Source organism: Muntiacus reevesi, chromosome 21 (assembly GCF_963930625.1).
Source record: "Muntiacus reevesi chromosome 21, mMunRee1.1, whole genome shotgun sequence".
Classification (NCBI taxonomy): Eukaryota; Metazoa; Chordata; class Mammalia; order Artiodactyla; family Cervidae; genus Muntiacus; species Muntiacus reevesi.
The window spans coordinates 34,346,580-34,361,926 of NC_089269.1; the positions used below are offsets into that span (position 1 = coordinate 34,346,580).

General features: G+C 37.8%; 1 protein-coding gene across 2 annotated transcripts in view; it reads left to right on the forward strand.

The window, feature by feature from the left end:
- The window catches only part of CXADR (CXADR Ig-like cell adhesion molecule), a 68,364-nt gene that overhangs the window by 37,923 nt on the left and 15,094 nt on the right, over positions 1-15,347 (forward strand). Inside the window, exons 5-7 of one of the 2 annotated variants that reach the window (XM_065913810.1) lie at positions 662-784; positions 1,552-1,690; positions 2,776-2,959. In XM_065913810.1, coding sequence (XP_065769882.1) covers positions 662-784; positions 1,552-1,690; positions 2,776-2,959 — 446 coding nt within the window. Of the gene's footprint in view, positions 1-661; positions 785-1,551; positions 1,691-2,775; positions 7,263-15,347 lie in introns of those variants that run through there. The other variant, XM_065913809.1, reaches the window with a different exon arrangement.

Here is a 15,347-nt window from a genome sequence, read left to right on the forward strand (position 1 = left end):
GGAAACTTCATTATCATAAATTAGTGGCTAAGCTACAAGGAGAGATGGATCTTGAGTGTTTCAGCTGGATTCAGGTTGAAGATACGGTTATTTACACGTGGCATGTTTGTAAAAACAAAGCAAGGTAGCTGTGTGACACTATCCACGATGATTCAAATGTGTTAAATCTGATCGCTCGTCTATGTGTTATAATCAATCTATTCAAACTGATTAATCCCCCTCCACCCCCTGTCCTCCGTAGGATCTCTCTCCACCTCTGTGTCTTTTTTCAGACTCAGAGGCTGAACAGTGGGACCCCTCTGCATGTCTGTCTCTTCTGTCTGGGGGATGAGATGCATTTTGCAGATCTTGCTGCTGCACCTAAGAGCTTTCATGCCACGGAGTATTTTTTATAATCCGCGTGGCTCTGTTTCAGCAGAGCCTCTGTGCCTGACCGGAGGGTTCGTGATTGCTTTGGCTCTGACATGAATGAACCGGAGGCGCAGTGGTGTGCCTTCGGGAGACATGCACGTGTCTTGCTGCGTTTGTTCTGCGTCTCGCTTCAGTTTGTCTCACTTTTACCTGGATTGTCAACCAAGTAGGGTTTGCCTTTCCTAGAAACTCAGCAGTCTGTTATTCTAAAAATGGGTTTTGCTCCCTCACCCCCTCTTTCTTCCCATAGAAATGACGTCATCTATTATATCTGTGAAAAACGCCAGTGCCGAATACTCCGGGACATACAGCTGTACGGTCAGAAACAGAGTGGGCTCTGACCAGTGCCTGCTGCGCCTGGATGTCGTTCCTCGTAAGCATGTTCTCTGTGCTCTGATAAGGTGGTTTTGTGATGTTTATGCAGTCGCCTTTGGTACCATCAGCAAGTGTATGTGATGGGCAGTGGGATGCTGCCTTTGAGCAAAGCACTCTGGCTTGGTTACTCGCTTTTCTAAGACATGGAAGGGAAAATAAAACCTTCATTATTGTAGCACCATCATGGAGGCAAGAGTTGTCAGGTTAATTCTTGTACCATATTGAGCCCATGTAAGTGAGGCTTCCCTGCTGGCTCTAGAGGCTCTAGCGGTAAAAAAAAAAATCCATCTGCCAGTGCAGGAGATGTAAGAGATGCAGGTTCGATCTGTGGGTCGGGAAGATCCCCTGGAGGAGGGCATGGCAACCCGCTCCAGTATTTTTGCCTGAGAATCCCATGGACAGAGGAGCCTGGCAGGCGGGATCGCAAAGAGTTGGACACGACTGAAGTGAATTAGCATGCATGTGACTAAGGACAAATTATTTAGAACATTCTTATGCCAACCTAGATAACTGTGAATAGTAAAATCTTTCAGAGTGATTTTATTGTTTTTATCCTTGAAATAGATTATACAGTTCAGAAGAAAGTTCGTTTAGTAGATTTTCACCGATGAGGAAAAGCTAGCTAATTTGTCTCTTAAAGTTAATATTGGCAGTGAAATCGATCTGTTACTATGTATCATTACCTTCAGTATGACTAGGTAAAAAGTATTTTTGTTTTGTGTTGTTTTTACTATTAATTATTTTCTTGTTAACATCTTATTCTAGCTTCAAATAGAGCCGGGACAATTGCAGGAGCTGTTATAGGAACTTTGCTTGCGCTCATGCTTATCGCTCTTATTGTCTTTTGCTGTCATAAAAAGCGCAGAGAAGAAAAATACGAAAAGGAGGTTCACCATGATATCAGGTAATTAAGTGACACAGGAGGTGACTGATATATTGAATTTATTACATCATTAAAGCGTTAGTTCTCTTAACCATCTGAAGCATTTGGCTGCATGAAAACTGGATGAAAAGCTGTAGCTTTTCCCCTTAACACATTTGAAAGCATATATACTTACTTCAAGTGTGTGGAGCCAACTAACCTCTCCACTACTTTGGGGCTTACTTTAAGAACCACTGCTGAATGCTTATCTCAGGACTGTTTGCCTTCTCCCAATAAAGTACATGCATGAAGTTTTTAAGAAATGAAGATGTCAAGGTTGGTTAGCATCTTAAAGATGTTGGTTAACATCTTTAAAGGTCTGATTGTATCTAGTGACGTAGCTAGTTAACAGATCTATTGATAATGTGATTTAATTTTTTAAAAATACTCTAAACCAGTAGATCTTAACCAGAAGTGAATTACAACATTGAATTATAGAAGTTGTAAAAATGACAACATATGACCAAAGTAACACCCAGAAAATTGACATTTGCTGAGTCTGGGGTGGGGTCTGGCACTTTTCTTTTTGAAGTGTACCAGAAGTAACTCATATATATATTCTATGTCAGTGCTTATTATGAAAATTCTTATGCCTGCTTCTCAGGTTTTGCAAACTTAAATCTGCCAAGTTTTCAGCTAAAGTCTTAGATGAGTAGCTTTCATAATAAAAAGGATATTTTATCTTGGTTTTTTTTTTTTGGTTGAAATATATGTCGGTTTATTGACTATGAAGTATTACATGACTATAACCAGATTATCTAGATCAGTGATACTAGTATATGAAAATACTTGAAGTTTGTTCTTTGTGAGACAGCATTACAGAGTCATGCATTTTTGTAAAAACCACATTTCATTGTGTGTGAAGATAGAAACTCTCTATTGATAATCTCGGGCCAAACACACACTTGATGACCTCATGCCTTCCTGAGCGTGTTTTCCATGTGTCACTCACACTTTTACACACTTGGTGCTTAAATAGCAGCTCTTCCCTCATCCCTGCCCCTGATTCACAGCTCACATAGTGTAAGATTTTTTTAGAAACGTTCTTTGGGCTCTTCGCTTTCTAGAGAAGACGTGCCTCCTCCCAAGAGCCGTACGTCCACTGCCAGAAGCTACATCGGCAGCAATCACTCATCCCTGGGATCCATGTCCCCATCCAACATGGAAGGATACTCCAAGACTCAGTACAACCAGGTGCCAAGCGAAGACTTGGAACGCGCTCCTCAGAGCCCGACGCTCCCGCCCGCCAAGGTAGCTGCCCCTAACCTGAGCAGGATGGGAGCGGTGCCCGTGATGATACCAGCGCAGAGCAAGGACGGGTCCATAGTGTAGGGCCTCTGCGCTCTTCACCCATGCTCTCCTCTGGAAATACGAACACCTGCACATTTTGCTACCAGCCTCAAAATACATGAGAAAAAAAAAAACAGCTAACCCAAAACTGTAAGAATAATACATCAAAAAGTTTCGTTTGGTTATACTGAAATAGTAAAGGCATTGAAGTTCTGAGGACAGATTCACTGTCTAAATAATATTTCCTTTAAGAGCTTGACTTTATAGGTTTCTGAATATCAATACTTAAGTCAGATGTGGCACTTTGAATATGAAATCAGAGGTGAAGAAGGAAATTGGTGAACTTTCGTGCACACCAAGTTGATACTTGAATCATCTGAAATTTCTGCCATTGTTTTTAGATTGCTTTTTTTCCACTTAATTTATGTGACCCAGTAGTGTTCTCCTAACCCCCTCAAAATCGGTAAAGAAAGATTCATGGCAAAAATACTTACATGCATTTATGTTTGTTCTTGTTTTCACTTCTTTGAAAGCTTTGTGTTTGAAATGTCTCTAATAACTAGAAAACACTACAGTGTTCTAGAAATCACCTAGTTCCGTGTAATTCATAAGCCTTGGATATTAAATGACTTCTTAAGTATTTAACGGATAGATTGCTGCGAGTGGCAGGGACATAGATAGATTGCTGGCAGGGACATAGTAGACTCTTTGGTATGCTCAATTAAAGGAGCATTTATCTGATTCATTTAGAAGATTTGCTGTTACCTGTATACAGTGATGACACTGGCGGTGCAATAGTGAGGCTGGATTTTGTTGATGAACGTTCCAGTGGCCCGAGGCCTGTGGTGGGATGCAGAACAGTGACCTGCTATCGAAGATGCATAGTGTTTTGCAGTTCCCAAGTAAATGCTGGTCCTGCGCTTTAGGTGACATTTGCCTAACAAGAAAAAAAATTATAACTCATTTATTGTTTGGCAATTACAGATTGTCATTCTCTAAATTATTGGTTCTAAATTGAAGAATTTTTTGTTTTCCTGGTTTGCTTTTTTGTGTTTGTGATGGTGTTGCATATTATATGTTCTAGAAAGATAATCTGAAATTTACCCTCTTGAATGCAGTTCCTGGAGGATATTTTCTTCATAGACTTAGAATGATGGACTACATTTTAAATTAGTAAGTGTCCTCTGTCAATTCTGTATTTCAGACTTGGGAGGATGTACAGTTGCTATTGTATGGCCAACATGTCTTGTGTAGTTTCAGAAAATCAAGTTGAGCTTGGAAAAGTTTTGTCTTAGTTTTGTGGAAGTGACTTAATCTTTAAAAAAAAAAGAGAGAGAAATGAAAGGAAAAGGAATTAGAAAAATACTCCTACTGCCAAATGTGTTAAATACTGTTTTAGTAGATGAAAGTGAATTTATTGTATTTCCCTTAAGATTGTGAGGGAGTGTGGATTTAGTAGAATGAGCCAACAGTTTCTTTGAAGTAATAAGGTCTGCAATAAATTATTTCACTAGCTCTAAAACCTTTTCCCTAGATTTTAGTAGGGAGTTGGTTTCTGTTCATCTCTTTGGGTGCTGTGGTGGTAAATGCTACATTACACATTAATGTTGGCATGTATTTATGATTAGGCAGAGTATTGTATACATTTTTAAACGGCAAATTAAAGCTGAATGTGTAATGGCTTCATGTATAGTTTTACATATTTGGAAGCATTTTTAACATAGGTTTTTAACGTTACATAATGTTGCTTTTATACTTACGTTAACATTTTCATCTGTGCCTTTTGGGTAATTTAGTTTTATTACGAATTTCTGGTGCCTATGAGCTAGCTATCACCTGAAAGGTGCTTAGAGGTGAAGGTACTGTCCCTAAAAGTGCATCACTGTGATACCTATCTATCCTCATAGCTTCAGTCTTGCCTCTTCCTGTTCTTTTTGGATACAAAGTAACTGATTGTGTTGCTCATGTAAAGTTTTTAAAATGTCAACATCCCCTACACTCTTTGACTGTGTTTCTGATTTTATAATAATAACTATTTTTGAATATCAGAGCTCTGATCTGTTTTATATGAATAAAATGTATAAGGTATTAGAAGTAAATAACCGAGCACAGACATCACTAATAAGAATTTTGGTCCTTCCTCGTCCCAGTTTTGTAATGAAGAGTATGCTATCAGTATACGTAGAAATCCCTACAAAAAGTGGACATAGGTAAGGCTTTCCTTACCTTAGACTTCATAGTTAATCTGGGATTTGGCTGTAGAATCTCTTCTGAAAGTGCTTTTCAGGCAAGAGTACTGAAGTGGCTGCCATCTCCTACTCCAGGGGATCTTCCCTACCCTGGGATCGAATCCACATCTCTTGCATCTCTCCTGCATTGGCAGGCGATTTTTAACCCCTAGTGCCATCTGGGGAGCTCCCCATTGTTTCTCTTCCCTTAGACTTCGCAGTTAATCTAGGATTTGGCTGTGGAGTCTCTTCCAGAATGCTTCCTTCCAGTTCAGGTCCATTAGCACCTGCAGCCTGAGAAACAAGGTCAGAGGGAAAAAGGCCACTGTCATGACCTCAAGAGACCTGTTAGATGTGGTCGAGTTTAGAGGACAGAACTCAGTTTTCAGTTTAAATCTCCAGCTACTCGTAAATTTCAGTGAATCCAAAAGTCAGATAGTGCTGATAACTTCCTAAATAATTCTGACTGATAGTTTCCACTGAACTAGAGATCAAATATTTGTTCTAGAATTACTGTTGGTAACCATCAAGCAAGTCAACTAAAGATTATTATTCAAGCATTTTTGAAATGTCAGTCAAGGACAGTGCTGAACCGTCAAAGCAAAGCTGTTCCATTCCACTTTGTACCTAAGAGAATTTTGACACCGTCTTTTTGAGTTAGTTGGGGTACCTTTAAAAGAAATATAGAGGTTATAATGATGTGTTTTGAATATGTAGATTACAGGTGTTTGTTTTCATATGGCAACCTTACTAATATTTCCCTGTTAGGAAATCAAAAACAAAAAAAAATATTGATTAAACTGACCAGTTATTCCAGGCAGATAACCTTTAAATTTGGACTCTCATGGAGTCATTGCAATGGAAACACAGACTGAGTGTGTCAGGGGGATGTTAATTCAAACACAATTATATTATTGGTATGAAGACCTGGTTCTTATTAAAAAGATGATTTTTAGGATTGAGTTCTGAATATTTGTAGCAGGTAACAGGGGCAGATAAGACAGTTTGATTAAACATGAAAAGAATTCATTGCATGAAGTTGGATATCCAGTCCTGTAATGTATGGCTTCTTAACTATTCTGTCTTTCTCTGTGCGTGCAGCATGTAAATTTGAAATTATATAAACATTTAAAGTTTTTTTTCTAATCTTTTTCATCTCCATAGTGTTTAGGGCTTTCAGATGGCCTTATTCCAGTGTGCAAAGAAAAAAAAATTCATATTTTTTGTGGTTAATGCTTTGATGTGTCATGTAAGGAGTAGTTTGTAGAAAATGTTGGCACAATTTTAACTTTTTAGTGGCTTGTGACATATATTATATATATGTGTATATATATATATCTTTATAATATTTCTGTGTTTAGTAGTATAAATGTTCTGGGCAAGTTTTAATATTTCAAATGCCTTTGGATATTCTTGCAATAAAGGCGACGTGTTATGTAGTTAGACCTTTTTTACTCATTTGACACTAAAATGGTTCATAACTGAGCACAAATTCTACCTAATAGAAATAGGAAAGAACAATATATAAATTGGTGAATTGTGGTTCTGTTTGTCTTATGAAAGGTAACACCAACACATGTTTGTTGTTTTGGCTTCTCACTGTTAATTAAAATCTAGTTTTGCAAAATACCCTAGTTTGTAATATCAGAGCGTGGTAAATGTCAGTTGAGTTTCGTTTAGACCTCAAACACTAAAAGCTCCAAAGAACTCTGATTTCTACTAACTTATTTTATGACACAAGTGTTGAGAGAGCCGCAATTCACTGATTCTCTTATTCTCATTCCTAACTGTGAATTTTTGTGACAAATACACTTGTACTACTGGGAAGAAATATTTTGACACTTCACATATGCAAGTAGAGAACTGCAAGTGTCAGTTTCAAAAATGATTTTTTTGTATTTCAAGTTTCTGGCTTACATATCCAATGGTGCAGATTTTGAAATTTGTAAGAACAAAGTTTGGTTTCAAAAAAGCCAAAAACTTGCTCTAGTTTTGTGACCTTGTGTACTTTGAAAATAAAATCAAGAAAGAAGTTTTTTGCCTCATGGTGTGGCTTCATTGTGCCTCTTATTTAAAAAAAAAAAGTCTACTTTATAATGTTTCAATACACTGTTCTCCCTGCTTTCCTGAGCCAGTGTTTCTTCCCCCACACCCCCTTGCATCTTTTATTAACAAAGTAAAGATCAGAACAATCACACATCAGTGAAAACTTTTCCAGTCCTGTGCATCTATATGACAGTGTATAACAATGTTTCTGTGGTTGAAGCCTCCAAAGTTCCATGGAGGATCGTGTCAGAATTACAGTCTAAAGAGTTTTCAGATACATTAAAAATGTGTGTACAGTGACTTGCCTGCTGGCCCAGTGGTAAGACCCCATGCTTCCATGCAGGGGCTTCGAGTTCAGTCCCTGGTTGGGGAATTAAAATCCCCCATGCCCCATGGTATGGCCAAAAAGAAAAAATGTTCATGCGTATATGTATTAAATACACATACATCTAGTTATGCTTTAAAGCTATTTTCATTGATTCTAAACAGTGATTTCAGAAAAAAAAAAGGGGGGGGGAGTAGTAATACTTTTGTAAGAAGATATTTTGAGAAATATTTTGTTTTTGCTATAGTGTCTCAGCCTTGGCTCTTTTAGCGTTTGGGGATGGATGATTCTCGGTTGCGGGGGACTGTGTGCATTGCTGTTGTTTAGCGGCATTGCTGACCTTTACCTGCAAAGTGCCCATAGCTCCTGCCCTCCCCGCCAAGAGGTGACAACCAGAAATGCCCCAGTGTTGCCAGCACTGGGGCGGGACACCACCACCCCTGGTTGAGAATCAGCGGTTTATACTAATGTGAAGCTTTCTACTCACATTAAAAGAGAGCATAGACTTTGGAGTCAGACATATCTGAGTACCATTTATTACTAGAGGCTTTACTTCACTTCAGTTGCCTGGTGTTTAAAACGGGGATAAAAATACCTGCATCACAGGGGATGTTGGAAGATTTTTAAAGAAATAAAATTGATATAATGATGAAAATTCTTTGCATTTGTCCCTGTTTGCTGGGATGCTGTAGTGAGGCACAGATTTTCAAAGCATCAAGATTACAATAATATAGGCTTAGTGAAACTACTAAGTATAATTTAATGCTTTTCATTTAGATCATATTTTAATCATGCACTTCTGAAGGACAGATCATAATTCTGGATAATTAAGTGCCAAATGGCAAAACTGTTGAAATCGAGACACAATTTTTGTCTCAAATTTGAGCATGAAATAATTTGTTGTTAAATAAAAATGGTTCAGCTCTAAGGCATAAACAAATGTAATTTCTAAATGTGGCAAAGGCAGCCAAAAAAAAAGCTAGTGCTAGAAATTCAGCTATTTTTCTTGCTGGTATTTCTGATGTATAAATCATATGGGATTTGTTGTTTTCCTATTTAAATGATTTTTCTAAATTTTTGAACTATTTACAGGGGGAAAAAAGTCATCCTAAGATAACTGCAGAGAAAATAGAATTTCCAGAGTTAATGAAGCACTGAGAAATAAATTTTAGTCCAGTTAACCAAGGACTAGGTTCTCGATCAGTATGCTTGTTGTTTTAAGTGCTAAGCTTGGAAATTCTAACTCTTAACAGAGAATGGAGAACAAGAGGAGGTGAGAAGACAGAGGAAATTCCAGAGGTGACATCTGATGTTAGCTGCCAAGAAAGTGCTAAAAAGCCGTCATCATCTTGACTCTGTCTTTCCCTAAGTCATTTGTTGTCTGTGGTCCTAGCGGATTGGTTGTCTTTAAAGTGTAAATCTGATCGTACTGAAATTTAAACCAGATCATCTTAACCTGAGATAGAAGGTCTCTGATGACCATGCCATTTCTCTGTGGTTTATTTTTTGCACACTCCTAGGTGCATCTCTGATAGCCATACTTGCCATAAGGGGCAAGGGCTCATAACTTTGTGAACGTACCATTTCCTCAACCAGAAAGGAACCCAGCCTTGTTGATCTGCCCAGTGCATAGTTGCCTGCCCGTGTCAGTCCACACTCTGTCTCCTTGGAATCGTTTTTCCTATTCACACCCCTGCCCCTCAACTCAAGCTAAACTAGGGGTGCAAGACCCTTGACATTGCCAGTATGGGTCTTTATGGCACAGAACCTTTTGCATTCTAATTGTTCAGCATGCTCAGTATATCTTCTTGATGAGTTTGACTGACCTTTATCCCCAGTTTCTAACTCTGATTTGCATATTGCTTAGTAAATGCTGAATAAATTTTTGGAAGGGACGTATGGGCATGTGTCATATGTTTTGTAAGACAGTTGGCCTGATTTCTTCCAAGAAGGCAATATCAAGAGGAAGAGGGTGAGTGAGTTTGTGTGGTGATGGAAAATTTCTGCATAGGGCTTAAAAAGATAAATGTGCAAATAAAGACTAGGTGAACTGACTCAAAAAGAGCCAACACAGAAACAACCTAGTTATTATACAGACCTAGAGCAGTGGAGAAGTATTGGAGAAATACATTTCTAAAACCCTCCTCAGAGATTCTGAGTAGGTTCAGGTAAGGTCAGGGGGTCTGTGTCTCTCCCAGGTTATTTTTGATAATCACCCAAACTTGGGAACTTCTGCATTGTTTGGAAAACTGTGCAGATGACTGGTGTCCATGCTGCATCACTTGTGGTAGAATGTTTTTTCTTGAGATTCATGAACTTTCAGAAATACTTGAGTCCACCTTCAGTGAGACCAAAAAACGTAAATGCTTAGATATCATGGCCTAATTTGAATATCAAAATAATATTTCAGAATTTAGGGAAACCTACTTAGGTAAATAAAGCACCATATCTTAGAAGATTTAGTTTTTAATGAAAAATTTTTTAAAATTGACATTATGTCAGTTGTTTTCAAGTCTCTTAAAATGATTAGTCTCCCAAACAGACTAGTCATTTATAATTAATTCTGTGTATAGTTGTATTAGTTTGATGGGGCTGCCATAACAAAGTACCACAAATTGGGTGACTTAAAAAACAGAAAGTGACTGTCTCACAGTTTTGGAAGCTAAAGGTCTGAGAGCAAGGTGATGGTAGGATTGGTTCCTTTTCCAAAAAAATTTGAAGTATAGTTAGTGGATTTACAATATTGATTTCAGGCGTACAGCACTGCGATTGAATATTTTTTAATAGATTATGCTCCATTCAAAATTAAAAAACAATGGGTGTGTGTCCATGTGCTGGATGGTAAATACTGTAAGCTTATTTTATACATAATAGTCGGTACCTCTCAATTCCATGCCCCTCTCTTCCCCCTCTCTCTCTGCTGATAACCACAAGTTCTGTATTTGTGAGACTTTTTATGTTTTGCATATATATTCACTTGTATTAGTTTTTGATTCCATGTGCAAGTGATATCATACAGTATTATCTTTCTCTGACTTAATTCACCAAGTATAATATTCTCCAGGTCCATCCACATTGCTGCAAATGGCAGAATTTCATTCTTTTTGATGAATGGGCAGTATTCCATTGTATACATATGTGAGATTTTATATATATAAATATATGAAATTTTATATATATGGATATAGATACATATGGTGGTGGTTTAGTCATGTCCCACTCTTTGCGACCCCATAGACTGTAGCCCTCCAGGCTCCTCTGTCCATGGTATTTCCCAGACAAGAATACTGGAGCAGGTTGCCATTTCCTTCTCCACATTTTAGTCATCTGTGGATGGGCACTTGGGTTGCCTCCATGTCTTGGCTATTGTAATAGTGCTGTTATGAACATTAGAGTACACTTATCTTTTCAAATTTGTGTTTTCATTTTGTTTGACTGTATACCCAGGAATGGAATTGTTGGATCATATGGCAAATTCTGTTTTTAGTTTTTGAAGAACTTCCATGCTATTTTCCATAGTCAGTCAGTCAGTTCAGTCACTCAGTCGTGTCTGACTCTTTGCGACCCCGTGGACTGCAGCGTGCCAGGCTTCCCTGTCCATCACAAAGTCCCAGAGCTTGCTTAAACTCACATCCATCGAGTCGGTGATGCCGTCCAATCAACTCATCCTCTGTTGTCCCCTTCGCCTCCTGTCTTCAATCTTTCCCAACATCAGTGACTCAGTTCTTTGCATCAGGTGGCCAGAGTATTGGAGCTTCAGCTTCAGCATCAGTCCTTGCAATGAATATTCAGGGTTGATTTCCTTTAGAATTGACTGATCTCCTTGCAGTCCAAGGGACTCTCAAGAGTCTTCTCCAACACCACAATTCAAAAGCATCAATTCTTCAGCGCTCAGCTTTGTTTATACTCCAACTCTCACATCCATACACGACTACTGGAAAAACCATAGCTTTGATTAGATGGACCTTTATTGGCAAAGTAATGTCTCTGCTTTTTAATATGCTGTCTAGGTTTGCCATAGCTTTTCTTCTAAGGAACAAGCGTCTTTAATTTCTTGGCTGCAGTCACCGTCTGTGATGATATTGGAGCCCAAGAAAATAAGTCTGTTTCCATTGTTTCCCCATCTATTCACCATGAAGTGATGAGACTGGATGCCATGATCTTTGTTTTTTGAATGTTGAGTTTTAAGCTAGCTTTTTCACTCCTCTTTCACTTTCATCAAGAGACTCTTTAGTTCTTCTTTGCTTTATGCTATAAAGGTGGTGTCATCTGTATATCTGAGATTATTGATATTTCTCCCGGCAGTCTTGATTCCAGCTTGTGCTTCATCGAGCCCGGCATTTCATATGATGTACTCTGTATGTAAGTTAAATAAGCGGGGTGACAATATACAGCCTTTTCCGTAGTAGCTAAATATTTTCAATAGTAGCTGTATCAATTAACATTCCCATCAGCATTATACAAGGGTTTCCTCTTCTCCACATCCTCACCAACATTAATTTGTAAGACTTTTCGGTGATAGCCATTCTGACAGGTGTGAGGTAATATTGTGGTTTTGATTTGCATTTTTGATGATTAGTGATGACCATCATATCATGTGTACCTTTTGACCATTCATATGTCTTCTTTGAAAAAGTATCTATTCAGGTTTTCTGCCCTTTTTTTAAAAAAAAATTATTTTTAATTGAAAAATAATTGATTTACAAAGTTTTGTTGGCTTCTGCCAAACATCAACATGACTCAGCCATAAATATATGTATGTCCCCTCCCTCTTGAACCTTCCTCCCATCTCCCTCCACACCCCACCCCTCTAGGTTGTTAGCCCCTGTTTGGGTTCCCTGAGTCATCCACCAAATTCCCATTGCCTGTCCATTTTTTAATCAGCTTGTTTATCTTTTTGATATTGAGTTGCATGACATTTTGTATATTTTGACTATTAAACCCTTACCCGTCTTATTGTTTGCACATTTCTCTCTTTTAGTAAGATGTCTTTTTGTTTTGCCAACAGTTTCCTTTGCTGTGCAAAAGTTTTTCAGTTTAATTAGGTAAAAGCTTTTCAATTTAATTAGGTCCCATTTGTTCATTTTTGCTTTTGTTTCCTTTGTGTTAGGAGCTAGATTCAACAAAATATCACAATTTGTTTCAAAGAGTCTTCTCCCTGTGCTTTCTTTTAGGAGTTTAATGGTTTCTGGTCTTGTATTTACTTCTCTAATTCATTTTTAGTTTAGTTTTCTGTATGGTATGAGAAAATGTTCTAATTTCATTCTTTTACATGTAGCAGTCCAGTTTTCCCAGCACCACTTACTGAAGAGACTGTCTTTCTCCACTGTGTGTTCTTGCTGCCTTTGTCATAGATTAATTGGCCATCAGTGTGTGGGCTTATTTTGGGCATTCTATCCTGTGTCATTTATTTGTTTTTATGCCAATACCATATTGTTTTGGTTACCATAGCTTTGTAGTATAGTCTGAAGTCAGTGAGCGTGATATCTTACAGCTTTGTTCTTTACCCTCAAGGTTGCTTTGGCTATTGGCAATCTTTTGTGGTTCCAAAGAAGTTATAGGATTTTTGTTCTCAGTTCAGTTCAGTTCAGTCACTCAGTCGTGTCCGACTCTTTGCAACCCCATGAATCACAGCACACCAGGCCTCACTGTCCATCACCAACTCCCGGAGTTTACTCAAACTCATGTCCATCGAGTTGGTGATGCCAAAATGTCATGTGTGAAATTATCCTTCAATTGAAAGATACAAAATTTTTTAAAATGGCATGGGTACTTTGATAGGGTTTGCATTGCATTGATAGATTGCCTTGGGTAATATGGACATTTTAATAATATTTCTCCAATCCATGAACATGGAATTTCTTTTCATTTAGTTGTGTTTTCAGTTTCTTTCATCATTGTCTTGTCGTTTCAGAGTATAGGTCTTTCATCTCCTTGGTTAAGTTTATTTCCAGGTGTTTTATTCTTTTTGATACAGTTGTAAATGGGAGTCTTAAATTCTCTTTATGATACTTCGTGGTTAGTGTATAGAAAAATGACAAAATTCTGCACATTAATCTTGTATCCTAAAACTTTAGTGGATTTATTTCTTAGTTCTAATAGTTTTTTGGTGGAGGAGGTTGGCTCCTGATTGCAGTGAGGGAAGTCCTCTCTCCTGGGCTCGTCGATGGCTGTCTTCTCTCTGTGTCACTTCAGGTCACTGTCCCTCTGTGTGTCTGTCACTGTGTCCTAGTTTTCCCCTTTTATAAGGACACCAGTCACATTGGATGAAGACCCACCCTAATAACCTTATTTGAACTAATTGTGTCTTCAACAACCCTATTTTCAAATAAAGTAACATTCTCAGTTACTGGAGATTAGAACTACAACATAGGAATTTGGGGGCACACAATTCTATCCGTAGCAGTAATGATTATTGGAAATTGTGAAGCAGAACTAATAAAATAGTGAAAGTTGGGCAGAATACATTCCCAGAAAGTTTTCATTTTCTTCTTAGTTGTTAGTGGTATGGTAAAAAAAAAAAAAAAAAAAAAAAAAAAATCAGCACCTAAGTAACTATACCAATATAGTTTTTGCATAGTTTTCAGTGTCCCCCATTCTTACCCTAGGAGTATACTATCTTTATTTCAAAGATGGCGTGACCATGATACACTATTAACCTCACATCTGCTTGTCAACGAAAGAGTCATTGATGAAATGATTATGGATTGTCTTCTTATGAATCTTGCTGACAAGGTGAAACTATTTTTCCAGGGGAATAGATTTTTAAAGTACTGTATTTCAAGTTGTATTTCGAGTTGCTAATACAGTTTTTTGTGGAATGAATAGCTTTTTTTTTTTAATGTTTCAGATAGATAGTGCACATGATATAGAGTGAAATGTAAATCACCTTCTCATTCACATTTTTCAGTTTCTGTCCTCAGTTTCCTTCAAGACACATAACAGAATTTTTTGTTAATTTTTTAAATAGGTAGTTCATTCATGGTGTATAAAATTCATAAGGTGTAAGAGCATGTAGTGAGAAGTATGATCAGTTTCTTATTTATCCTTTTAGAAATACTTTACAGTTATAGAGATACATGTGTGTATTCTGAACACTTATTTTAAAAAACTAATAGTAAATGGATTGGCCATGGGGGTATGAAGGGATATTGAGTGGGAAATGAAGACATTGAGTCCTGTTTCTATTAGAATTCATTGGAATCTATGCAGGATGATAGTAGGCAGGTGAATCCTGAACCTGAATCTAAGTAGAAAACGGGGCCGGAGATAAAAATGTGGCAGTCATAAGCAAGAAGACAGATTTTAAAGACACAAGAAAAAATAGAGAAATAATAAAGGTGGAGATTGGAGCCCTGACTCTTGGAATGTTTGAAAGTTAAGCTAAGGAGTTTTGAACATGTTGAGTTTGAGAAGTTTATCATGTGTATTAATGAAGTGTTGGATGGATACACAGATATGTGGATCTAGAGTGTGAAGGGTGGGCTGAAAACGGAAGTCATGCATGTGAAAACTTTGACGGTTACTCAGGAAGTGATGTAGGGGACGATGAGTGGCCAAACCAGGCACTTCACTTAGGGAACTAGTAAGAAAATGAAGGCAGGAAAAGGTGTATGTATGTGAAAGGTTTGATACTGTGGGAATCCAATGCTGTCAGATAGTGGAGAGCTAATATTCCTGGAAACTTTGGAAGAGCTGTTTCAAACCATCTTTCTGTTCCTGTTGAGAAGGTTTTTCTGGTATTTTGAAG